Source organism: Numenius arquata, chromosome 8 (assembly GCF_964106895.1).
Source record: "Numenius arquata chromosome 8, bNumArq3.hap1.1, whole genome shotgun sequence".
NCBI classification, from domain to species: Eukaryota; Metazoa; Chordata; class Aves; order Charadriiformes; family Scolopacidae; genus Numenius; species Numenius arquata.
The window spans coordinates 43,454,036-43,479,230 of NC_133583.1; the positions used below are offsets into that span (position 1 = coordinate 43,454,036).

Below are 25,195 nucleotides of genomic sequence, written 5' to 3' on the forward strand. Positions count from 1 at the left end.
TCTGTGTTTAAATTTAATGTCCAGTCTAAATATTTACAGAAGTGCATTTCAAGTGGCCACTTAAACAGAGGAAATATCAATAATCTCTCTCTGTTCTGCTGTTGTTAGGTACTACACCAACAAGTAAGTTATCTGCAATTTTTCTAATCATAGCTTACTATTTCTAATTTTTAGGTTAGAAAAGGAATACACTACAATAAAGACGAAAGAAATGGAAGAACAAGTTGAAATTAAAGTAAGAGTCTTACAGATTTATTTATGGATCAGTTTAATTCCTAGATGTGGGGTTACATATTTGATCTGTATATGTAGCAGGACATGTAATTGACGTCCCTAAATTCTTTTCTTTCAGCATTAGTATTTGGGATGTCTGTTCATAAAGGACACTTAGAGTGAAATTATTGAGACTTCTGGTGGACATCTGAAGCCAAGTCTTTGATGGACACCTGCTGTACTTAGTTTTCATTATTTTCTGCTGATTAAAGCTTGATTACATATGGCCTCATTTATCAAAGGTTCTGAATATGTTGGTTTAGATGTAGGTGTCCCACCCAGGAGGTTTGTAAGACACATGTTAAGACAGAGTTTATCAGAATGCACTTGAATTGGTGTATCATTGATTTTTGAGATCTTGATTTTTTTCTGATGCATTGGACCCAAGATTGAGTGTCTTCTGTCTGCAGTCACTTCTTTTGGAGCCTCTGCAATTGATACATAATGAGGGAAAAAAATCTGCGAGTACAGTTTGTTTCCCTTTTACTAACTGACCTACTTCCTGTATGTACTTAATCACTGCATCTTTTTGCTTTTGTGACATAAATAGGCTTTTGCTGCTTTTTTTTCCTTTTTCCACATTTTTTTCACAGCATGGTGTTGGATCTGGATTTGTCTCCTTGTCGTGTGTTTAGCCAGTTCCATGAAAAAAGCAGTAGGAGAAATGATGGTCAAGTGTAGGATATAAAGCTAAGTAGAGGGAGCAGAGTACAGCCTTCCTTCTTCCTACCCACTGCTAGTCATTTTGCCTTTCAGTATCAGTTTCTAAGGCATTGGTTTTACAGAAAAATTCTGGGAGCACAAAGGTGTTCCCACCTTCTTCAGGGAGTTTGTTCTAACAGGCAACGAGGCAGCAGTAGGACCTGCTGTAATGGCATCTCAAATGAGAGGATTTGCAGGACTTAAATGACAGCTCTTTATACAATAGCACAGAATAAAATCACTTAAAAGACATCTGTAACTTTAGATTTCAGTATTTTAACTTCAAATCCTTCCTTGCTCCCCTCTCCCCTCCCCCAAAAAACCAACACCCCAACAAAGTAAAAAAAAAAAAATCCAACAAATAAACCCCGAACCAACCAAACCAAACAACCCAAAGCTGTCTGTTTCTAGGCCCTGCTTTGGGACCTTATATAAACCATTTCTGACTTACCTGCTTCTGCTAAGAAGCTCTGCTGTTTCAGGGAGATGGGAAAACAAGTGCGTTGAGTCTGCCCCTTAGCCTTGGCAGAATAAAGCGTTACTGAACTGATATCCATGGCTCTGTTCTTAGGGATACAGATCTCTTCTGAATGCCGTCTGCTAAAATTTATAGGAAATGCAGGTAAAATATGCAATTCTTTCTTACTTCTGGGGCATCTGAGGTAAATAATTCTCAGTATAGCCTTACAGATTAAATATTACTATATAATTTAATGTAAATTACTGGGGGGAAAAGGAAGGAGACCTTGTAGCGCTCATTAACCTGTCAGGGAGCGTACTTTCATATCCCTTAACTATGAAAACTGTGGCTTGGTTTATGAGGAGGAGGCTGTCAAGTCTAACGTGTGGCTAGGCCCTGTGGTTGACCTGCAGACATACTACTTTCATCTAATGCAATGCAGATGCTTTCGTATAACACGAGACTTCTCATCTTTACTGTATCAAGCTGTTTAAACTCATCTTTTGTGTTAGGACACAATATAAAAGGATGTTAAAAAGGTCACTATTTTTGTATTTATATCGATTTTCATAGATGTGATTAAAAACATTGTTAGCTTGCTTGGCTTTTATCAGACTTCCAATTCATAACTTGAGAAATACAATTCTGAACTGTTTACCTTCCAGAGGTTACGAACTGAAAATAGACTCTTAAAACAGCGCATTGAAACATTAGAAAAAGTAAGTATGTTGGTGATTTGATTTAATCTGTGTTAATTTATACTTAAATTGATTGCAATTTTATTATATGCAGTATAATTCAGAATTATATTTTACTGGTTTTCCTGCTAATCTGTGGTGTTTACAAACAGTGTTCAGCCAAATAGTATGGCAATAACAAAGCAATTAGAGTCAGTGCTTGTAAATGTTTAAAGTTGTTACGTTTGGGTCTTGCTGAATGTGAAATCAAGCATTTTGACATACACAACTTTTGCTGTACTATTTTCTTTCTGAATTAGAAGCATCTGTTCAATGTCCAGAAGACTACATGAAATAGTGGACTGCTTGGGTGGAAAAGAGGTTGTTGTGAGAGAATCCTCAATTTTGAAAATCTGAAGTTGCTGGGTGTTTTTACATAGGAGCAAAATGACAGACCTACCAATGACCAGAGAGATGGAGATGAAATCAGATTATTTCATCGTTAGTGAATACCGCACTAGAGGGGGGTGTTGCAGCATTCACATTCAGTACAGGAAGTCTGCTGCCATTAATTTGTTTTACAATTTAATTTTGTTTTTGTAGCAATTATGGGTACATAGGGATGAGAATATCTTTTAAGACTTATTTCTTACAGATTTAGTCTGGAATAGTGTTTTGTTAGGTTTCTTTGTAACTGGATATAACTTTAAAAGTATGCATGATAACTGTTGTCAATACGTTGCCAGCATGTGGGCATTGTTCTCCAGTGGCCTCTCCTATATTCTGGTATCATGCTTCCTGTGTGGGATTGCATCTGAGGATTGCATCTGAGCTGGTCTGCTCTAGAATGAGAACATTCTTGTCCATCTTAACCACAACCAGCAACTATCTTTCAAGAAATGAATTTGAATGCTCTTGTGAGTTGCAAACAGTTGTTCCTGTTTCGCAGGGGAGAAACAGTAAAGATTCAATTGAGAGTGACAAAATTGAAAGATGTCATGCTTCAGATATTAAATCCATTATGGTTTCTTGGAAAAAATCATCTATGTCAAATTTGAATTAATTGATTTCTGAATTTAGTTTGGAAAAATGCACATAATGAGGACATATTGTGAAAGTTGTTACAAAGATTAGAATTTTATAAACATCTTTGTTTCTTATATTGGAAGTGCTGATAAAATTAACTGAAAAGAGCAGACTTTTAAAGAAGTTTGAAGCTGTAGTGAATCACTTCAATGCTTTTGGCAAATTTCTAATAGCAAATATCCCTATACTTTTTATACTTAACTTGAGGAGGTTTGAAATTGGTTTTTTCTTTGTTTATTAGGAAGTCCATGATGAACTGCCAGATGCTAGTGCTTTTGTAAATTCTGTACTTAAAACTTCAGAATTCACTTTCAGAGTATCCTGTTCTGACTGGAATTAGAACATTTCAAAATGGGAAAATATTACCTATTAATAAGAATTTCTGAAGATCATCATCACAGCACCTGAAAACAGATCATAAAGTGTGAACAAACACATTCTGTTGGAAACATTTTTATTTTAAAATACTTTTTTCTCATCCTAACCTATATGATTTAGTTGTGATTTCCTTAGTGTATCTCAATGATAAACATCTTACCTTAACTTCTAAGTCATAACTCCTTATCAACTAGTTTGAACTATAATTTCAATAAAAGTTCCAAGGATAAAGATGGTCTGTGAATAGATGTGTTCTCTGTGGAATCTTAAAAAAATTGAGTGCTTTCAAGGGTGATAGAGTAGAAACTAATTAAATGTGCAACTTGGGTAGGGGGAAATATAGTGCTTGTTGGTATGCATAAATGAAAATTTTTCTTCCAAAACTTTGGCAAGGAAGAGGAATCTATGAACAGCTCAATTGAGTTACTGCAAGAGTTCAGAAAAATAAAATACTACCTGTCATAGTTTAATTTTTCTACTTGTGTCTGTCAGTTTGCACCATTTAACTTTCCTGCTTCATCTTTTTGGAAGCTTTAGTTCTGCATGAATGCCTTTGTGCTTAGTGGAGTTTCCTTTGTGCTCAAATTATGCCTTCCTTTCATGTTGTGGATGGACCATAGACCACATCTTGCATCTATCTACTAGATCGTATCAGATAATGTATCGGTAACTTTTGTTAATTAAGGAAGTGAGCCATTCAGATAAAAATACCCAGTCTCCTGTAGGTGAATTTTAAGTGTTTCAGAAACCTGTCTTTGAGACCTTCTTGTATCACAGACTGTGTTAAATCTGTTGCAGAAGAGGCTGCTTCCTGGGACTTTCAGGCCGAGTTGTCTTAATTTATATGAAGAGTTGTTAATTTTTCAAAAAGACATTGTGCAGAAAATGGGTAGAATTTGGGCGTTTTCTTTCTCTCAGCTCTTGTCTTTTTTTGTAACCTTTATCACCCCTTTGTTTTTGGTTTTTCTTTTCCTTATTCCTATCTGAATTTTTCCTTTGTAGGAAAGTGCTTCCTTGGCAGATAGATTGATACAGGTATAGTCTTTTAGTCTTTTTCTGTATGACTCTCTTCCTACTCTTAAAAAACCCCAAACTGCTTTAATGCATGCATATTTGCATGCTGTACTTTATCCCTGCCTCACTGATTTGGAATAAATATAGAGCTAATATCTTGCTAGATGCTTTTTTAATTTTGTTTACTAAAAATATATAAACCCAATACCTGCACGCTATAATATTTTTTCCTAACTAAATGTAATTTTTGGTACAAATTCCTATGATAAATGGATTCTATGGCACTGTATTAACACTGAAATTGAATATTGTGAACTTAAATCTGTGCATGTACAACTGAGTATTATTGCATGGGAGGAATTTTACTGAATGCAAGTACACAATTGTGCTTGCTAAATGGATGCTGAACTTCTGTAATAAAGTACTAAAGCAGCTGTTTAGTACTACTTTGTCCTAAAATTTCTACCAATTGTACTCTATGCTGTTTGGAAAACCAATCTGATGAAATAAGCAGCTAAGCATCACAAAGACAATCTTTCTTGCATTTGTCCTCAATTGCTTAAAAACATAAATTATGTCCGAAGGGACAAGTGACAAGGGCTCAGGAGGCTGAGGAAAACTACCTCATAAAACGGGAGCTGGCCACCATCAAACAGCAGAGTGATGAGGCCAATACTAAACTGGAGCAAGCTGAGAATACCATCAGGGAGCTCCAACAGCAGCAGCAATGGGTAAGGAGCCTGGCAGCACATCATCTCATCTTTGTTTCACGCGTGTTTATTCTACCTCATCTTGACATGGTCTGTGCTGTCCTTGTAAATGCTTGTTCATTGTGATTTGCATTCTTAAAGTTACACAAACTGGACTGAGTGACACTTTGGTCTGTTTTTATTGATAGATGACATTCATAACCCTAGAAAGATGTAAGTTACCAGTTCAGAAAAACAAACCATAACAAAACAAACCAAGCCACAAACTCAACAACAACAAAAACCACCAGCTGAAAACGCATCACCACCAAAGAAATACTAACAAAAAACCACCCACAGAAACTTCCGTAGCTCCTAGTGATGAGTCTAGGCATTGCAAATTGTGTCACGCTGAATACTCAGATTTGAAAGTTGATTCATAATGCCTTTATCTAGCTTCTCATTGTCAGTTCTCGTCCATGTTAACGTCTCCTCTGTGTACCTATTTTACTTTTTTCCTAGCATGCTTAAATTGGCTGCTTGCAAAAATACAAGGGCATTATCCCTGAGTTTAGAACTACAGGACTTTATTAAAAGGTGTGGGTTTATGTGCAGCTAGAGCAGGAAAATAACTTTTAACAGCTGTATGTAGTACTGTGTTTGTATGTGCTATGTCTGTTAGGTAGTGTAATGTGCAAGACTTTATGCCATTACTGTAAGACTGAAGCTACTTTCTCTAAGCCACTTACAAAGTGCTTGGTATCCTCTGTGAGAGAGGGAGGGAAGCAGTTCCAGCAGTCTTCACGTGCCGAATAAACTGTGCACTAGTAGTGTTGATGTGAATATGCTCATACTGTTTTAAGTAAGTGGTATCCAAGTACTTACCTGAAGCCCTGGGCCTTTCAGGTGTATGAAATACAACTTTTTTTAGAACTCCAGCATGCTGCAGCTACTTACCAGATCCCTTTCAGGCAGAAAACCAGTTTGTTCTACACATCTTCCACCAAAGCTCTGGAAATACTTGTATCTCATCTTGGAAGGTAGAGACGAGATTTACTGTTAGACTGAAAAGAAATCATAAATGTAGCATTATAGAAATAGTTTATTATGTCTATAATGTATTTCAGTATAAAAAAAGGTACATATTTTAGAATAGTTACAAGGAGCTATTAATGAGCTGTTACTCTGTAATGTGTAATGCTGCTTTTTATTTAACACCAGCAATTTCTTTAGGGAAAAAACATGAAGAAATTATGATGAGGAAGATGGGAATGATCTAGTGATGCTTTCTAAAATTGTAGATATGTTGTAATCTTTCAAGTGAAATAAAATGAGAAGTGTTTATAGACTTGGGTAGCCAGCTGTTTGCTGTCTGATTACAATAGTACACATGCTTTTGGAATCGTATTTTTGGAGGCATCCATGTCACTTACCTGTACTCAATGAAAATTTAAGAGACTAAAATGCTATATTTATTAGCTAATTGATGGGTAATATGAATTTTAAAGCTAATGCTATTAACTATGCTGGGGACCTTATGATAGCAATGATAGGGTAGCTTGGCGGGTTGGCTGGGCATGGGAACTGGTCCTGAGCAGAACTATAGATAACTGGATTGCAAAATTGGCCAGATTGGACGGGTATTGCAGGAGTGGAGAGCAAGTGAAATGTGAGAAACGGCAGGTAATTTAAGAGCCACACTTTCTACCCTGCATGCTTGCAGCCTTGTTTTCCTCCACTTTAGTGTTAACATGACTATAGGAAATAGTCTAAGGCCTTAAATCCATGTGGTTATAGAGGGATTTGTGCCTAGTAGCTGACTAATTTTGAAGTGTAAGGAATGGTACTGTGGTTTTAAGGACTGTCTGAATTAACTTAGACAATTTGGTGAAAGTGTTAAGATGGTTTCAATTACTAGTTCCCTAGATCCTGCTGCATTAGAAAGATTTGTAATTGAACAGGCTTTTAACTTGGTTTGCAAGTATGGAAATAGGAGCCAGAGTGTAAACAGCTGCATGCACTTAGGGCTCCACCTAGTGGAAATCCATCAATTTCTTTTGAATTTTGGCATTTCAGTTTGAGTACACCGGTAAGTCTCTTTGCCACTTCCTAGTGCCAGTAGCTTTGCTCTTGGCAATGCTTCTCTTCAGTATTGTTTTAAGAATATTTGCTTTAGTGTCGGTGGGTTTTTTCCAATTATTTCAGTTTTGTTTATGATTAGCAAAAGGGATTGCACAGTGAACTTATAAATGGCTTTATCTGTACATATTTAAAGGTACAGCATCTATCCTACATACTTTATAATCTTTTCCAAAGTTGAGTTGTCTGTTTTATCATGATAGAAACTGTAAAGTTTGGGTATGAATTTCTGAATAGGAATGTATGAAAAAAACTGCCTGAGGATATGTGTGGCTGCCTCTTCTGAACAACACTATGGGATTTAAAAAAAACAACCAACCAAAAAAAAAAAACCACCAAGAAAAAAATTCCAAAACACAACCCACTTGTACATTGTGAGCCAGGAGAAATAAGAGCGGGGTTTTTTGTTTTCTTGGTAGCAAAAATATTATCTAAACTGTGGTATTTCTAAGAAGGCTAACATACCCTTTGTAAAAAGGTTATGCATTTGTATTTAAATATAATCTAGGCTTTGTTCTATGAGACTTGACAGCGCAACTTGGGTGGCTTAAAGCTAAGCATTGAAGGTACCTACAGGACATGTATGAAGAAATTCTCTATTGCAGCACTTCTTTGTAAGGTTGAATACAAAGATGGGTAGAGGAATATTCTTTTGACTGAAGTCCAACACTAGAACCCCAAATTACATGCAACTTCATTTTTTTTCCTGTGCTGAAGTACTTATAGGGAGTTTTTAATTGAACCGGAATGATTTTATTACAAAGTGTTGCATCCATTTACAGAGATTCTTTTTACTATTGTCTCGAAGAGAAGTTCTGCTATAGTACTTCTGCCAGACAAACTGAAAATAGTACTAATGGTCATATAATAAATCACTTAATTGTCATCAAATGTATTCTGCATATTTCTGAATATATTTAATCTCATTTGGAAGGGGAAAAGGAAGCGGAAAATCATAAGGTTTGAGATGGAGACTTCACACTTAATTTTAATTTGGATGCCAACTTTTACATCTTAGTAGCGTTCAGTGCTTCAGCTACCTAATGTTTGCCTGAATGGTTTTGAGGAGAATGGTACTAATCTCTTTGGCACGTCTAATCTTTAAATACAGAAACTTGCCAAAGGCTTCTAAATGTGGTGGGTAACCAAAAGATTAAGAGGAAGGTGTTTTTTCCTCATACTGCTAGTAAATCAAGAACTGCACAGAGGAAGTTGTGCTTGACTTGACAGAATATGGAAGGCTTTCTCTTGAGGCATACTAAGAGCAATGGTATTTGAGGAGTTAAGGGTGAGGGTAATCAGCCTGTTCTAACCCATTCCTGATAATTATGTGCTGGAGGTTTTTTCTCTCTTCTTCTCTCCTATTGTTTCTAAATTAAAAAGGTAGCTTCTGCAGGATATATAAAAATGAATAATCTAACAATTTCTGCCAGTTAATGCACCTCCAGAACACAAACCTCAGTCTTTCTCAGTGATACTCTAATTTTCAATGGCTACCCAGTTCATCAGTCTGAATGCTGGAAAATTGAAGCTGAGAAATGAGAGGCAATTCAAGCTAAAACTGATTCACATTTTATTTTTAAGAAGGGTCTTCAAGTGTATTACATAAAGACAATTTTAATTGACTAAACATTCTGATGGAAGCATATGCATTTTGCAAGATAGTTTATAGCCATGTATTTGGTTATTGTTATAGGAACTCCATAACATGTGATTTATTTTAGCATGAGTTCCTGAAAAGAACTTAGAATAATTAAGAGCATAATAACTGATATAGGGAATATATGCTTATAAATGAGTGTTGCAACCTTATGGAACTTTATGATATACTTTCTTTAAATTATGTTCTGATGTGCAACCAAAACGCAGAATATAAAAATACTGTATTTAGTGAAGTACTACAGTTAGTGTTTAAATGTGTAACCAAAGTTAGCTGGGCAGCTGCTGAACAATCTGTTAGTTGCCCTTCAGTATAGAGTACTGAAAAAGCATTCTGTAACTACATGTAATGATCTGTCATTGGCCAAAATAATGTTTGGAATGGTTAGTCAGTCTCTGAGATTTTACTATTTCTGAGATTTTAAGAAAAGTTGGGGGGGGAAGAAATCCAGTTTTGTGAGGCCAAGCAAGGACTTGTTGCTTTCAGAAGTAAAAAGCTATAGAACTACATTTTTAGTGCTTTATACTGCAAACATATCTTCAACACAGCCAAGACAAACAGTGTCACTGTGGTTAAGATGTTTGGCTGGTGCCTGGAAATCTGGATTCACATTGTGGGTTTTGTCACAAATTCTAGGGCTTAAGGCAGATACACAAAAGCAGGTTTTTGCTGAAGAAGTCAGTCTTAAAGTAGTTGTCAAACATTGTTTTGACTATAAACTTGTGTTACCTTTATATTCTACATTACTAAAATTGTATGTTGTTTTCTAAGGAGAAAAAATCACAACTTTGAACTTGTGAATATTGTTTTTAAAATCTGTTTTGATCTAGGCTGTATGTTTTGCCAGTTGACTTGATTTAAAGTCAGCTTTAAGACTTGCCAAGACTTGATTTAAAGTTTGTTGTGGGTAAACAGATAGGTACTCCTAATGTAGTCCTTAGGCAGGCGAAATCTAAAGACAGATTTAAAGGCGGCATGACTTGTGCCTGAAACTGGATAAGTAACTTCTCTTACACTCTTCATTACTTATTATTTGACAAACATCAGTTAGATTTTTGTAGTCAAAAACTATTTAGAGTACACTTACATATTGTTGCAAAATCAGGATGAATTCAGTTCTTCAAATCTGCTGTTTTTTCTCAATTTCCTGAAATTGCATTGAAAAGTGCAAGATGCCGCCTTACCTGAGGAAAGCACACTGCGTTTGTTCTTGTTCTGTATGTATCATAAGCAGAATCTGGAACAAAATCATAGTTCCTTTAAGTTGCTGTGTATCATCTGATGAACTTGTACAAACAGCCAGGGAATAAAAGAGACGCTGTTCTCTGTGTCTGCATGTTGCTACATACGTGTGCTCCTCATGGCCTCGTATCACGTGAAACAATTGTAGAGGTGCACCGGCATTGTCCACCCAGTCTCTCCTTACGTTCCAGTCAGGGCTACCTCTGCTGCTTGCTGAGGCAAAGGCACTATGTGGGTTGAAAAGAATATGAATGAAATTAGTACCGTATAAGGGAAAAAGAATATTAAATATACTATGATCTTTGTACATTAAGTGTTCCTTGTGTGTTCAGCTGCATAGTTGGGTAGGATGAGCACTTAAATGGATAGTCTCTGTGACACTAAAGGCTGCCAGCATAAGCTATAATTGCTTTTTAATGCTTTATATATATCTCCTCCGTTATAGCTCCCTGTAGACATGTATTTATAAGAAATACAATAAATTGTAACACTAAGATTAGTTAGTGTAGATTTTGGATTGTACTGTAAGTCATGATGAAAGGCTTAGTTGACACACAGAAGTATAAAAATAAATGAAAAACCATGTAGTTACATGTAGTAAATCCTTGTTTAGTCCTGGTTGCCTTCGGTTTGTGCATTAAAGGTCAGAGAATGTCATACCCCAACAGAAGCGTATGGAACTGAAGACTTTTCTGTTAATTTTGCCAACTGTTAGATGCAGAAAACTAAGTTGTTTGATGCAAACAAAAAATAAAGGAAGAAGTAGTTGCATCTTTAGTATAAAGAGTACTCTATGGATTTTAAAGTTCCGTTGTTAATTGAATAAAAATTCATGTAGGAATCCAAGTATAGTATTTATTCTTCACAATGTAGTTAATGGCACCAAAGATGTATTAAATGATTTCTCTTTAAATTTAATTTTCTGGGTAGCTATGCATACACAATAACTAGACAACTTCACTTCGGGGATTTCAACACCTGTTTTTTCCTAAACCAGATGTTATAATGCTGATTTAGGATGGCATGGCCTGTCAAGCAAGTCTGACAATCTGTGGTGAATCTCAAATAATTTTAAAGTGACCTAAGGAAGAAATATTATGTGTTTTGTAACTATTGACTGGAGGAAAAAGTTAAGTAGGGCTTTTGAATACAGTTTGACTTAGATGGCTTATTTTGACTTCAGTTGGATGTATCTGTTGAAAGATGCTGTTTGATGAAACTGTGCTTTAGCAAGTAAAAGGATGGATCTCGCTTTTAATTCCAGCTAATGAACAGTCAAGAAATAAATTAATGGTGAATTATCTTACTTTCACAGAACTGTGGGGTGGCTTGTTTTTCTTCCCTTCTCTCTGAAGTTTGCAAAGGGTGACCTTAAGTTCTGAACTGCCGTTTTATTACTGAGGAAATGTGTTTGGGTGTGCAAAACTGGCTGGGGATAGTCTTGGAGTAAGTCCTGTATGGAAAGAACCAAATGTCTTTATCTTGGGCCTATGCTGCCTGCCTAGAAGGGGCTGTACTGCTACTTGTGCCTGGCTTTTTCTCATAAATACAAGATTATGGAAGGCTTCTGTTGAATCAGATTTTAAGTGAGTAGGGATCAAGAAAGATACTTCTATTAACCTTGTAATAAGCTAGTCTTCCCTAAGCATCTTTTTCAGCATACCACAAAATAATCACAGATTCTTGGAGAATTTTTCAGTGTGGGTAGTGAGAAAAAAGTGTGAGTTGTTGCTCATCAGTACTAATAGGGGTCTCAGTTTAATGGCCTTACATATTTGGCTGCGTGGAGGTGCAGTTGTTTGAGAGGCGTAGCATTAGGGTTCTTATTGTTGGCAGCCTGGATGGACATGTTAGTAGACTTGTGTAAGGTAAGCACTTCCGTTGATCTTAAGCTAGTATTCCTAATGTTAAGCATTTGAATGTACTTTACCCTCCAAATCTGGCATATAAAACCCCTTTCAAACCGTCTATGCTTCATACTAAACATATTTCTGCAAACTTTGTAGCATAAATGCAGTTCACGATACAGTGAAGACTTTGTGCTACAACTGGAAAAAGAGCTGGTCCAAGCCAGGCTGAGTGAAGCAGAATCCCATTGTGCCCTGAAGGAGATGCAAGATAAAGTTCTAGAGATGGAAAAGGTAAATCAAACAAGGACCCTCTGTATAAAAAAGTACAGGAAACAGAACACAGGTCCCTGTAATTCTTTGCGTAACTGTGCTCTAGAATCTTCTCTTCTGCTTTCACCTCTTGCAATCTTTACATGCTACACAAACCTGATGTTAATATAGCAAAAAACCTGAGATCTGTTTGCACTGGGAAAGGTTTATGAAGAACAGATCACTCTTGTCCTGTTCCTGAAGCCCACTGCAGTGGAGAACTTGGATTCTGGTGGTCTTTACAGTAAACATGAATTGTATTTAACTTATGTCCTGCAACAAGAGCAGTTGGCCTAGGGTGAGCGATGCGGTGATGTGAAACTAAATAGTTTGGGAGAGGAAGAGGAAAGAGTTCAGCATTACCATTCCCAGGTCTCGAGTTCTTGAGCGTCATCCACTTCATCCCATTACGGGTAGGGAAAGAATAATTCCACTGTGTAGTACCAGAGTCTCTACTGCTTTTTGGGTGCCATCCCAACGCGTAACTTACTGATGCCAGAGTTCGAGCTGAACTCAAACCAATTGTCAAACGTTTACCTTTCTTTGAAGAAAAACTTAACTGCAAAATAAAATATTAAAAAAAAAAAAAGGAAAGAAAAACCCCACTAATTGACCAAACATAAAGCATGCTTTTCAGATCCTTTTGTATTGGCTTTGGAAATTGTTTCCTCATGGAAATTTTAAAGAGCTGTATACTTGGGAATGTCGCCAGAATTTACTAGCTAATTGGATTAACCCACTAGAGTTAAGATTTTACGTTTTCAATTATCTGAGGGGCTTCATGGGAGCCAGAGAGGCAAGCAGAGTGGTAGTTTTTACTGTACTGAACATTGGTAAGAATTCAGGATCTAAGGTATTTTTCAAAGTTCAAAAAGAGACTACTTCTTTTCTTAACCTTCATCAGCATGAAGATGGCATACGCTGAAAAATTAAATGTGAAGAAAACTGGAGCAGTGAGGGAAATTCCAGTGTACCAGACAATTCAGATGTATAGTAGTATTTCAGTCTGTCATAATGAAATTTAGGCACGTGAGAAGGTGATTGAAGTTAATGCCATTAAAATCCTACAAATACAGTTCTTTACTGCTGTTAGTGATGCGTGTTGTAATCTGGGAAAATCCTGCTCAAGATCCTGTAACCCAAGACTTGCATGGCTACACTGACAGCGATGTAAACGTTCAGAAACACACCCTGTTGCTTCATGTATTTGCCAATACTCAGATACCGTGATTCTGAAACACGGGGATGCTAATAAATGGCTGTTGTGCTGTGTCCTCTTAATAATGTACTTCAGTCTCAACCCTCAGGAAAACCTGGCAACTGTCACAGTACTATACAGCTACAAAAGTACACATCTACTCAAAATACTACTGAGCAATACAGTAGAAAGTGATGAAGGACAGTACAACTTTTGAGTATTTGATGACCAATGATTTGATGTAGGGATATTGTAGTTATGTTCTATGTTCTTTTTCTTCCCCTCTGTTTTTTCCCAAACTTCCATTCTAATGCTTTCATCACTACTTTACTTTCCTAGGTGACTGCTCCCATGTGTTTTCCTGTTTTCTGTTTAGCTTTCTTTCGTCTTTCTACTTTTTCCTCGTGTTTTTTGTAAACATCCATGCACTTTCATCTGTAAGACCTTTTCTTGACTGGTGTTTGTTTATAAATATTAATGGATGGTTCCTTTGTCAACTTATCTTTTCTCCTTTTCAAAGGCAGATGACCTACTTCCCAAAAAATAAATTTCCATTTATTGTTTTTCCTGTAAGTTATAACTCTAAAGGTGTAATTTCAGTTCCTCATTTGCTTTAATTTTATGAACTAGCTCAAAATCTTTCAGATTTCTCTCAATATTTTTGATGATATGTGCAAAATAGTGTAAAAAATGCTTTGTTAAGGGTACCATTCAGGGAAATCTGGAAGTCAGAATACCCAAAACTACCTTGTCAATTTTTTGTTGTTGGAAAATATTTGTTGACACTTGCTATATCCAGGAACTTAGATTATTTTTTTTTTTTTGAGGGGTTTTATTTTGAAAGGGTTGTGTAATTAAGAAAGTTTGGTTAGTAATAAGAGCTATCATTCCATGCCTGTATTCTTGGAGTGGGTCTCACTTAAGCACAATTTTATTCAAATACATATTTAAGAGGATGGTCATTGTTGCAGAGGAACAGCTCTCTCCCTGATGAGGAAAATGTTGCTAGGCTGCAAGAAGAACTGATTGCAGTAAAATTAAGAGAAGCAGAAGCTCTGATGGGTCTCAAAGAACTAAGGCAGCAAGTCAAAGACTTGGAGGAACACTGGCAGGTATGGGAAGCAATACGCTTTTAACAATTTATATTTTCAATGAATGATGATAAAGCAAAAGACTAGAAAATTTTGAAATGTAGAGGTCAAGTAACAACTAGTGATGGTAAATCAAGCTGCTGAGGTGAGAAAACCTTTAAATGTAGCTGTCACAAGAAACTTTACTTCAAAAGTATGTTAGAAACTGGTCCCTAGTTGTTACAGATAGCTGGTGGCACAGGCTCTCCGCTAACTGTGCTGATAGAAAGGAAGTACCTGCTCAGTACTCCTGTTTCACTCAATGTTAATAAGGGCTTGAAAAAGGCAAAAGTCTCACTTGCAATTCACTGACTTACTGTAGTTGGGAATGATTGTCTTCAGCTTTTTAATTGTCTGTTCTTAAAACTAGTAAGTTTGCATGGGTTTCTAGTTTTTAGGACAAACAGGAGCACTATAGCAACTTGTTCCCATAGAACTCTTGAGACCTTAACTGAAACAAGGGAACACCAAGAAAGATCAGGCATTATCAGCAATGGCATGCTGTTCTTTTAGCGTCATCTAGCTCGTACCAGTGGAAGATGGAAAGATCCTCCCAGAAAAAACACAGTGAATGAGCTACAGGATGAGCTGATGACAGTCCGATTGAGAGAAGCAGAAACTCAGGCTGAACTGAAAGAAATCAAACAAAGAATGATGGAGATGGAAACACAGGTATGTTACTGAACACTAGCACGTATGAATTGAGCTGAATGCTGGCAAATTGGTGTCAAATGGTAGATATCCAATGATGATCTTTACCATCTACAGGCATGACTTTAGTTCCAAAATGCGCTTTTGTAATGCTATTAGACCAGGAGAATCTAGTGCATACAGTCCAACTTACTTTAATGTCTCTTTAGTCTTTTCCAGGACTAAGCTTTCTGAATTTTTCATTTGGACTAATTAGTAGATTCTGTGAATGTGTGTGTCTCTTAATTCATTAAACCATAACTGGTATAACAACAAAAGTATGTTTAAGGTGTTTTAAATTTTACAAACCTAATTGATGATTCTGATAATAATTCTACTTCTTTCTTCTGGTGAAATTGCCTATACTAGATTATCTACTATCTAATAAATCTGGCTACTAAACTGTGGACTCTCAGGAAAACAGCTTCATGTTGTCAAGTGTTCTTGTTTTTGTTTGGGTTTGTTTTTTGTTTTTTTAAGCAAAAACTTTACCTTTCCTGTGCCAGCAAAAAAACCCCATGATTAACCACCATTGCTGAGATTTGTAACCAGGGAATAAGGTGTAATTGAGTAAACAAATCTGAAATGAAAGTGCGCTAATGTTGGTGAGTTCATATTATAATTAGTGAACTCTCCACTGGATCAACAAGCACAATGTGCTGTTGATTGAGAAGGATTTGTAACAGGCTTTTGAGAAATCTTCCCATGAAATACCCACAAAATATATCTGTTACTTGAAGAAGACCTGTATATCCAAAAGGCTAAACAAACAGAAACTTTACTTGACAAGCTTCAGCGATCCCAGAAGCCAGGAGGGCACGTAAGGATGTGCTACTGAAGGGAGATGAGCTAACTGTAAGGCACGTGGTGGCTTATTGCTGACAGAGGCACCACTTTTTCTATACCAACTGAATAAGTTTCCTCTTGCCTTACCTTTTAAACTGTTCATTGAAGTACTAGCACTCTTTCACTACAGTTAACATGCGCTTCTGTTTTGTTGCCTTTCCCCCATCTGTGTATTTATTTTAGTCAGTAGGGGGCATAGGTATCCCGCTGTCTGGATTCCGTGTATTAAAGTCCCCAGACCTTTAGGTGCTTCTTGTTTCAGTGTTACGCATCGAGTCTTTGTGTATGCTTATGCTGTTTAGCTATCGTTCGACAGAAGTGCAGTGGTTCTTGTGTTATGTACTGGCCAATGCACAGCTTCATGTAAAAATGGTGTGACTTGAACTAATGTAGTGATCTTAATTAACGTGCCGTGTTACTTTCAGGAATTTAATGGACAGAAGTGTACATACAATATTTCTGACATACCTGATGTTTCTTGGATGCATCAGCTTGTTGTTGTAGCTGGAATACAAGTTCATAAAATCTTTGCCTTACCTAAGCAAGAGATTGGGGAAAATAGATGTATAGGATCTTTGCAATAATGTTCTTACAATGGGTCATCGGTTGTTTAAGAACAATTTGAATATCCTGGTCATAAACCAAATGTCATTGAAACTTTTCTGATTACACTTAGAAAACTCTGAATGCTTTTTCCTCAAAAGCGCATTGTTTTATTTTTTTTATAATAAGTGATCTGTAAGCCTTTCTTGTCAGACTTCGGGGAGTTAAATTAATATCAAAGATCATTCCTTAACATACATTTTCTTTCCTTTTTTTTTTTTGCCATAAATTTCAGAATCAGATCAATAGTAACCATTTACGAAGGGCAGAGCAAGAGGTTACCAATCTGCAGGGGAAGGTACAGTATCTTTCTGCACAGAACAAAGGACTTCTTGCTCAGTTGAATGAAGCAAAGCGTAGACAAGCAGAGATTGAATGCAAGGTAAACAACACCGTGAATAGACTATTTGTGTGCTAACATACATGTGCTTTTTAGTCTTGTCTGCTGTTGTTGGATAGAACTATGCCATCACTGAGAAGTAGAAATCACAGAACCAAAACTTTCTTTTACTGATTTGACAATATCATCTTGAATTCACTGTCTTCCAAAAATCGCTTGAGATTTTGTGGGACCACAAAGAAGCAGCTCTGTCAAAGATAAACTTTTACTTTAAAGTGTGGTACTATTCAGGAAAGTGTTTTGTGTATAATATATGAAAAGACACACATGAGATTCTGATCACTGTGTACTCTGTCTTTAGTGATAGAAGAGGTTCATTACTTCAACACTGACTATTGCTGTAGAATTAGCTTAGGGAGTAAAAGTAGTATTTGAATGGAGGCCTACAGAAGGGAGTGTTACAGTAGCCATTGCCTAATAGTAACCAGACTTTAAGGGGACAGCCCAAAAACATCGGGCAAAAGAGTAATTTTTATTACTGTCAATGCACAAAAGAGAGCCCCATCTGATGTTTGCATCTCAGATTTAATTATTTAGTTTTGTAACTAAATCCATAACCATTTACTAATAACTTATGTCTTTAACTTGTCCACATATAATATGGACAAGAAATAAAGAATAAGTCTTACAAGCTTTTTTTCTCTTAAATTGGATGAAATTTTTCCTGAAATTGCTCCTGATGTTTACTTCAAAAAAAAAAAAAAAAGTAGTGTTAGTTGACAAATCATTATAGTTAGGATATTATTTGATAGAGACATGAAATCAACTTTTTACTTAAATCTTATGTCCAAAAGATGTATGAATACACTGTAATGAAATCAGCTAGTGCTGAACAGTCAGTAATTTCTAAATAGGCTACTTATTAGCATGTTAAAAATAGTACTGTAATATGAGATGAATAATCAGAATACTATTTATTAAACTGTGGCTGTGAATGGCCAACTTAAGAGAAGATGGCGTTATAGAATTTGTTGTTCATGATAGAATCATAGAATGGTTAGAGTTCGAAGGGACGTTAAAGATCATCGAGTTCCAACCCCCCTGCCATGGGCAGGGACACCTCCCACTAGACCAGGTCGCTCAAAGCCCCATCCAGCCTGGACTTGAACACTTCCAGGCACGGGGCATTCACAACCTCTCTGGGCAACCTGTTCCAGTTTCTCCCTCACAGTAAAGAATTTCTTCCTAATATCTGACCTAAATCTCCCCTCTTTCAATTTAAAACCGTTACCCCTCGTCCTGTTGCTACACTCCCTGATAAATAGTTCCTACCCATTTCTCCAGTAGGCCCCTTTTAGGTACTGGAAGGCTGCTATAAGGTCTCCCCGGAGCCTTCTTTTCTCCAGGCTGAACAATCCCAACTCTCTTAGCCTGCTTTCATAAGAGAGGTGCTCCATCCTTTCGATGAAGCCCCGGATGCAGTTGGTTTTCTGGGCTGCCAGTGCACATTGCCAGCTCACGTTGAGCTTCTTGTCCACCAACACCCCCGCGTCCTTCTCCTCAGGGCTGCTCTCAATCCATTCTCTGCCCAATCTGTATTTGTGCTTGGGATTGCCATGACCCAGGTGCAGGACCTTGCACTTGGCCTGGTTGAACTTCATGAGGTTCACACAGGCCCACCTCTCAAGCCTGTCCAGGTCCCTCTGGATGGCATCCCTTTCCTCCAGCATGTCAACCATGCCACACAGCTTGGTGTCGTCGGCAAACTTGCTGAGGGTGCACTCAATCCCACTGTCCATGTCTCTGACAAAGATGTTAAACAGCACTGGTCCCAGTACTGACCCCTGAGGAACACCACTTGCCCCTAGCTTCCACTTGGACATCGAGCCATTGACCACAACCCTTTCAGTGTGGCCATCCTGCCAGTTCCTTATTCACTGAGTGGTCCCTCCATCAAATCCATACCTTTCAAATTTAGAGACCAGGATGTCACGTGGGACGGTGTCAAATGTTTTGCATAAGTCCAGGTAGATGATGTCTCTTGCTTTTTCCTTGTCTACCAGTGCTCTAGCACCATCGTGGAAGGCCACCGAATTTGTCAGGCATGACTTGCCCTTGGTGAAGCTGCGTTGGCGGTCACCAATCACCTCATTTTCCATGTGCCTTAGCAGAGATTCCAGGAGGATCTGCTCCATGATCTTGCTGGGCACAGAGGTGAGACTGACTGGCCTGTAGTTCCCCTGGTCAGTTTTGCCTTTAATGTAACTGAACCTTTTTTATATGCACTACTTGTTTCTATTCTCATTCATGCAGCACTGTTATTGGTTGAGTGTTTGTTTCTCAATTTTATCCAATATACATACGTTTTGCCTGTAATACCATACGTACCCCAAAGACTGCATTAGCTGCAATTTCATCAAAGGCTTCTGTGGACAATACGAATCAAGAGTGTAGTTTGAGTGGTTTATCATTGTCATTTAGCCTGGAGATGAAATGACATCCTGATTAATATGCATAGTTTTACTATAATACCACAATTCTCAGTTTTTACAGATTTTTATTTCTTCTTGTAATTTCTTTTCTCGAAAGTAATGCGTAAATATTGGCAATTTAGTTGTGTAGTAAACTCTGATCTTGTGTTCATTACTCAAAGCTATAGTGGTAATTTGTAATTGGCAATTTCTTGCTAGTTTTGCCTTATTTTGCGGAAAGAACTTTAACTGAAGCTGAATTTTGTTGTTGTTAGTTCTATTTTAAAGAAATTTAAGAACAGAAAATAACTGAGATGTACTCCAGGTATTTCATGGGGTTTTTTTTTTAGGTTTTAAAGCATCAGTGCCATCTACAGCAACACTATTGACTCATCTCGGATACCAAAGTCAAACCAAGCCTGTCTGTCGTTTAGCTTTCAGTTAAATACATGCAATCCTGTGGGTTTGACTTCATTCGAGCAATTGTGCAGCAGAATTTAGCAATAATGGCTAAACTTTGGCTACCACATAATGGGGTCCTCCGAAATGGACTCCACTGATTACAGATGCTGTTAAGTGGATCCTGTAGATTTATGTACCTTCATTACAGGAATCTCTTTTTGAAACAAACAGCATGTTTTTAAGTAGCTACTATAGATAAGCTTTGGCATGTTCAATTCGGTCTCACCCAAACTGTCTAACGAAGCGTGGTTAAGTACTGTCAGTTTGAAGCACACATTAAAATAACTGAAATACTGAAACTGATTTAGAGTAACTACAGTTTGCAGCGTTACATCAGTCTGCCATTAAAGTAGGTGTACTTGAGCCCAGTCTGTTTCTCCCCCAGAATTATTTGTACTGCAGCTGAAAGTATTGCTCACTCAGTATCGGTCACTGTTTTCTCTCTGTGGCTGTACCAAGCTGCCAACCGTATAATACTGTTTTGTGCTCTGAAGTCTTGAGGACTTGCCTCATGAAATAAGGAAACTTCCTTCTCTCTTGTCCAAACTCAAATTGTCTATCATTTATAGGCAAACTTACAGGTTAAACTTAAACCAGGAGTCTGATGGTAGGTTACAGGCATTAGAATTTTATTCTAAACTGTCTTGCAAATCTTCGTTGTACACTGTGACTAAGATAGCTAGACTTAAATGAGATTGAGAATATCTGTGCTTTTGTGATTGTTTATTTTTTTAGACAAAGAGAATGATGAAATAAGTAACTCTTATGTAGCTTTGCTGTTTATGTATAAAGTCAAAAGTTGAAGCATAAGCTGTTTTTTTGTTATGTTGATACTTTCTCTTAATTTATAATATAACATTTCTGGACCTGGAAATTGATAACAGCATGTTTGCAAAACTATACAGATTATTAGTTTTTTTTAGTTTATTACAGTTTAGAATTTATATTAGATAATTACACAATTTTATGAGTGTAAACTAAATTTGTGTTCTTTAGAATATGCCTTATCGATAGGTATGATATTTCACACAGCAGTGTATTAAGTTTTCTTTACTTACGTGATTTTGGGTAAAAGCAGTGCACAGTCTTTAATCAACTGAAACATATTATTTGTTAGCTTCAATCTATTACTTCTTTCAGAGTAAAGAAGAAGTGATGGCTGTACGGCTCCGTGAGGCAGACCGCATTGCAGCTGTAGCTGAACTCCAACAGCATATTGCTGAATTAGAAATCCAGGTAACAAGTGATGGCATTAAATGTGTAACTCGATACTGATTACTCTTTGCACTTTGTGGTTTTTTTTTCCCCTCCATTTTCTTTCCTTCTTAACCTACTGTGACTACAATGCACTGCTTTGCAAAGTGGGATAATGATATTGCTGAATGTGCCTCCTTTATAAGTAAATGCCTTAAATCTATATTATGGGCATACTTGTAAGCTGTAAATATCTGCTTCTGTTCAAAAATCATGCTACAGGCAACGTTCTTTTAAACTCTGCCTTCTGTATTTGTTTTTTGTCTTGTAATAGGTAATTTTTACCAATTAATAGGTAAGATTGAAAACATCATCTGTCAAAATATGCACACCTTTTGATTCCAGCAACCATTCTTTTCTGTGCTTACTCTTCTGCTATGACCAGTATTGGAGGATTTCTTGTAAAACTTACTCCCTTTATGTAAATCTTGAAAACAGAAATGTTACTTACTGCTACCATGTCACTATAGGATCAGAAGATGCATCCTTTGGCCTTTGTGTTGTTCCTTATGCTTTCAGTTCCTTTTAGAGCTTTCGCTGTCTCATGAACTCACTGCTCCCTTCATGAGAGAACCATAAATGGCTGTTCTTTATATTTTCTTGGCTTTGAGAAATAATGATGTTTTACTGTAGTCTCTTTCCTGTACTCACATACTGTTGTCCTGTCTTAAATCCGCTGCACCCATCTGCAAAGGTTTTCTTGGTTGTTATTCCTAAATTACAAGCTAGTTACTCTCTAGTTTACCTCTTCTGTTTTTTTTAAACTGGTATCGCTAGTTTTTCTTCCCTCTGAAATCTTTCCTTCAAGAATGATGACTTTACTGTTTTGTGTCAAATTCTTTTCCCTATGATTTCTCAGCTACTTGCATCTTTTTCATCTCTTCATATATGGAATGTACAAATAGATTTAATGGAGCTTGTATAAAGAATTTTCACTTTGAATGTTTTTCCTCTAGTGCAGTGCACTAAATTTATGAAAAGATAAAGCAATCATTTCTTTTAATCACATAATGCTTAGATAATGCTGTGATCATTCCATTAGAAATACTGAGATAAGTACAGTAAACATTGCATATGAATCATTTATCTAGTAAGATAACAGAATAGCTGAGTTTAGGTCGACCTTCTACTTGTATGTTAGCATTTTACTTAAAAAAAAAAAAAAAAATTAAAGGTTACTTCAATCAATTTGATTTTGTAGGTTAGGAGCCACTCATTTTGCATTATTTTAACTTTAGCACAGACTTTAAATGTCATCATTGTTTGACTGATATGGGTCTCCAAAAAAGTACTCTAGTCTTGATTTTATGAAATGAAAAAATGGTGAATTCTGTAATGATCAGTTGGTTTTTCTGATAGCTGTCACCACATTAGAATTGCGTTCATTTTTTAATGTATTTACATCTGACTTGGTTTTCTGTTGACCGATCAAATCATCAGTGTCCAATCATTTTATAGTGATCTCTTATTCCCTTTCCATATTTCTGCTTAAGCTATGAGTGCCAGAATTGCATGCAGATTTTTATAATATCTTGTCATGAGACAGGTAAAAAGATAAGTGCTGGAATGTAAACTACTTCATGACTCTGGCTTAATACAACCAAAAATCACTTTGTCCCTGTTTTGTCACAGTATTGCCCTGTCTCAGGTTTGGTTGTTTATCCACTTCATCTCTTCTTCCTTTTCACAATTGCTACTTTGCATGATGCAATCTTTATTTATGTTTTTCCATTTTTCTCATATGCTAAGTGGCCTTGGTTTTTTTGTTTCCTACTAAACTGCCTTTCAGGTTCCAATCTTTTTGGTGTTCTTAAATGGCCACCTGTTAATGATTTCTTGATCTGTAGTCTCTTAGTAGGATTCTTGATTTTTCTGCACAAATGAGAATGGCTGTGCTTTCCTTGTATACAGTCTGGAGTCATCCTGCAGCTGTGGTTCATGTTTCTAATTTAATGAGTTTGCCTGTTAGGCTTTTGGTGAACTGTTGATCTCAAACTTATTCTAGCCTGAAATACAACTTCTTCAGTTGTGACATACAGGTTTTGAGTGTTAACTATATAAATACATTTAAAACAAGTGATTTAGTAGACTAAGTTCCTCTAATGTCAATCTACTTATTTTTGACACTCTAGATCTGACTTGAAATGCTTTTGTTGGGCTGTGACAGATTTGGTTTTTTGGTAAGATTTTTGTAAGCAAACAGATATTTTTGACAGTGTGTTTTGCTAGCAAATATGAAACTTATAATCAAAACTTCCTTTTTGGGTATTCATGCTCAATGGTATGCGTATTCAAAGGCCTACGAAACACCTGCACCAAAAAGAAATAATAGAGTTGGAAAGCCTGAACTCATGAATCCTGTAAACTATAAAACATACAACTGATAATAGAGCTTAAACAAAAGCCGCTTTTTAAGGAAATCGAAGATCTAGGTTTTCTTCCTCATTGGAGAAACAATTGCCTCCCGTTCTCTTCCATTCAGCTTGTCCCTGGAATTGCTGTGACTGATGTGGGGACCAGAGTGCCTTTTAATCTCGACTTGCCTTAATGACTTGAAATGTGATATTTAATACCATTAAGATATTTAGCCGGTCTTGGAGCATCAGTGTCAGTCTCAAAGTAATTGTGCTTTTTAACACAGAGCATCACAAATAGGTCTGCTTGTCACACTGTTTTAAAGCTGATAATGATGAAGGGAGGAAGTTAACTTACCACATAACCTTCCTTTTTTTGAGGGGGATGGTGCTTTTCTAAGAAGCTCTAGGGATTCAGTGCCAGGTCCACATGGTCCATAGCAATGCTTAACTTAAACTGTGCACCTTCCTTTTAAACATTCATGTAGGTGTAGGTGCAAGACACTGTTGTTAAATTTGAAACACAGAGTAACACTACTCCCACATAAGAACTGATCTGACGTTACACACAAATGCTAGATTTAAATCACAGTTTCTGGGTCGCTCTTAGTTTTGGTTAGTAATAATGACAGAGAGGGAGAAGGAGAGAGTTCTATCATTTAATGGTAGATATAATTCTGCAGCAAGATGTCATTTTGTTATGATGTTAGGAAGTTTTTTTTTATATATTCTGAATGTCATCTTATCTTGGTCAGGCATTCAGTTCCTGATGCTAAGCTTTTAAACTTTTGTGTATGCATACTGAAGTGCAAAAAATAGTCCAATACATGATGGATATTCTTAAACGAAAGAAATGTATGAGACGTTCTTTAGCAAAAACAACAAAAAAATTGAAGTGTAACTGAGGTTTAACTTATGTTGCGTATACATAAAGCCCCGGAAGTGACAAAGAAAAACTCTGAAGTCATGAATAAACAAAGCCTTACTTTTGTCAGCCTTGGTTTTCTCCTCTATCTCCTGCTTAATTTTCTCTGACTTGCCAGTTGAGCTTATAAAACCCTTGGGAAGCAAACATGACTTGCAGGTATTTAGGAGGCTTCTGGGCTTTGAGCAGGACATTTGAGCAAATTAATAACAAATGAAGGATGGATTGGATGGCTGGGCTGCTATTTTTTGTACCGTCATGCTGGGGAGAAGCTGTTCACTTTATCACAAAGGTTAGAGGTTCATATCCTGTAACTAAATGACTTGTTTTAGCCAAGCTACATGCACACTCTGACCCTTTTTGTCCCATCCTGAGAGCCAGGACTAAGGAATGGATATTGTCTCCCTTTATGTCTATAGTCAATCAGCAAAACCTTGGGTTTA

The 25,195-nt window shown here is 36.8% G+C and overlaps 1 protein-coding gene across 1 annotated transcript in view; it reads left to right on the forward strand.

Annotated features, from left to right (window-relative positions):
* EVI5 (ecotropic viral integration site 5) overlaps window positions 1-25,195 on the forward strand; it is an 81,766-nt gene that overhangs the window by 25,711 nt on the left and 30,860 nt on the right. The window contains exons 10-18 of the mRNA XM_074151851.1: window positions 175-235; window positions 2,101-2,154; window positions 4,579-4,611; window positions 5,175-5,321; window positions 12,327-12,461; window positions 14,649-14,789; window positions 15,321-15,479; window positions 17,182-17,328; window positions 21,360-21,455. Coding sequence (XP_074007952.1) covers window positions 175-235; window positions 2,101-2,154; window positions 4,579-4,611; window positions 5,175-5,321; window positions 12,327-12,461; window positions 14,649-14,789; window positions 15,321-15,479; window positions 17,182-17,328; window positions 21,360-21,455 — 973 coding nt within the window. The remainder of the gene's footprint in view (window positions 1-174; window positions 236-2,100; window positions 2,155-4,578; window positions 4,612-5,174; window positions 5,322-12,326; window positions 12,462-14,648; window positions 14,790-15,320; window positions 15,480-17,181; window positions 17,329-21,359; window positions 21,456-25,195) is intronic.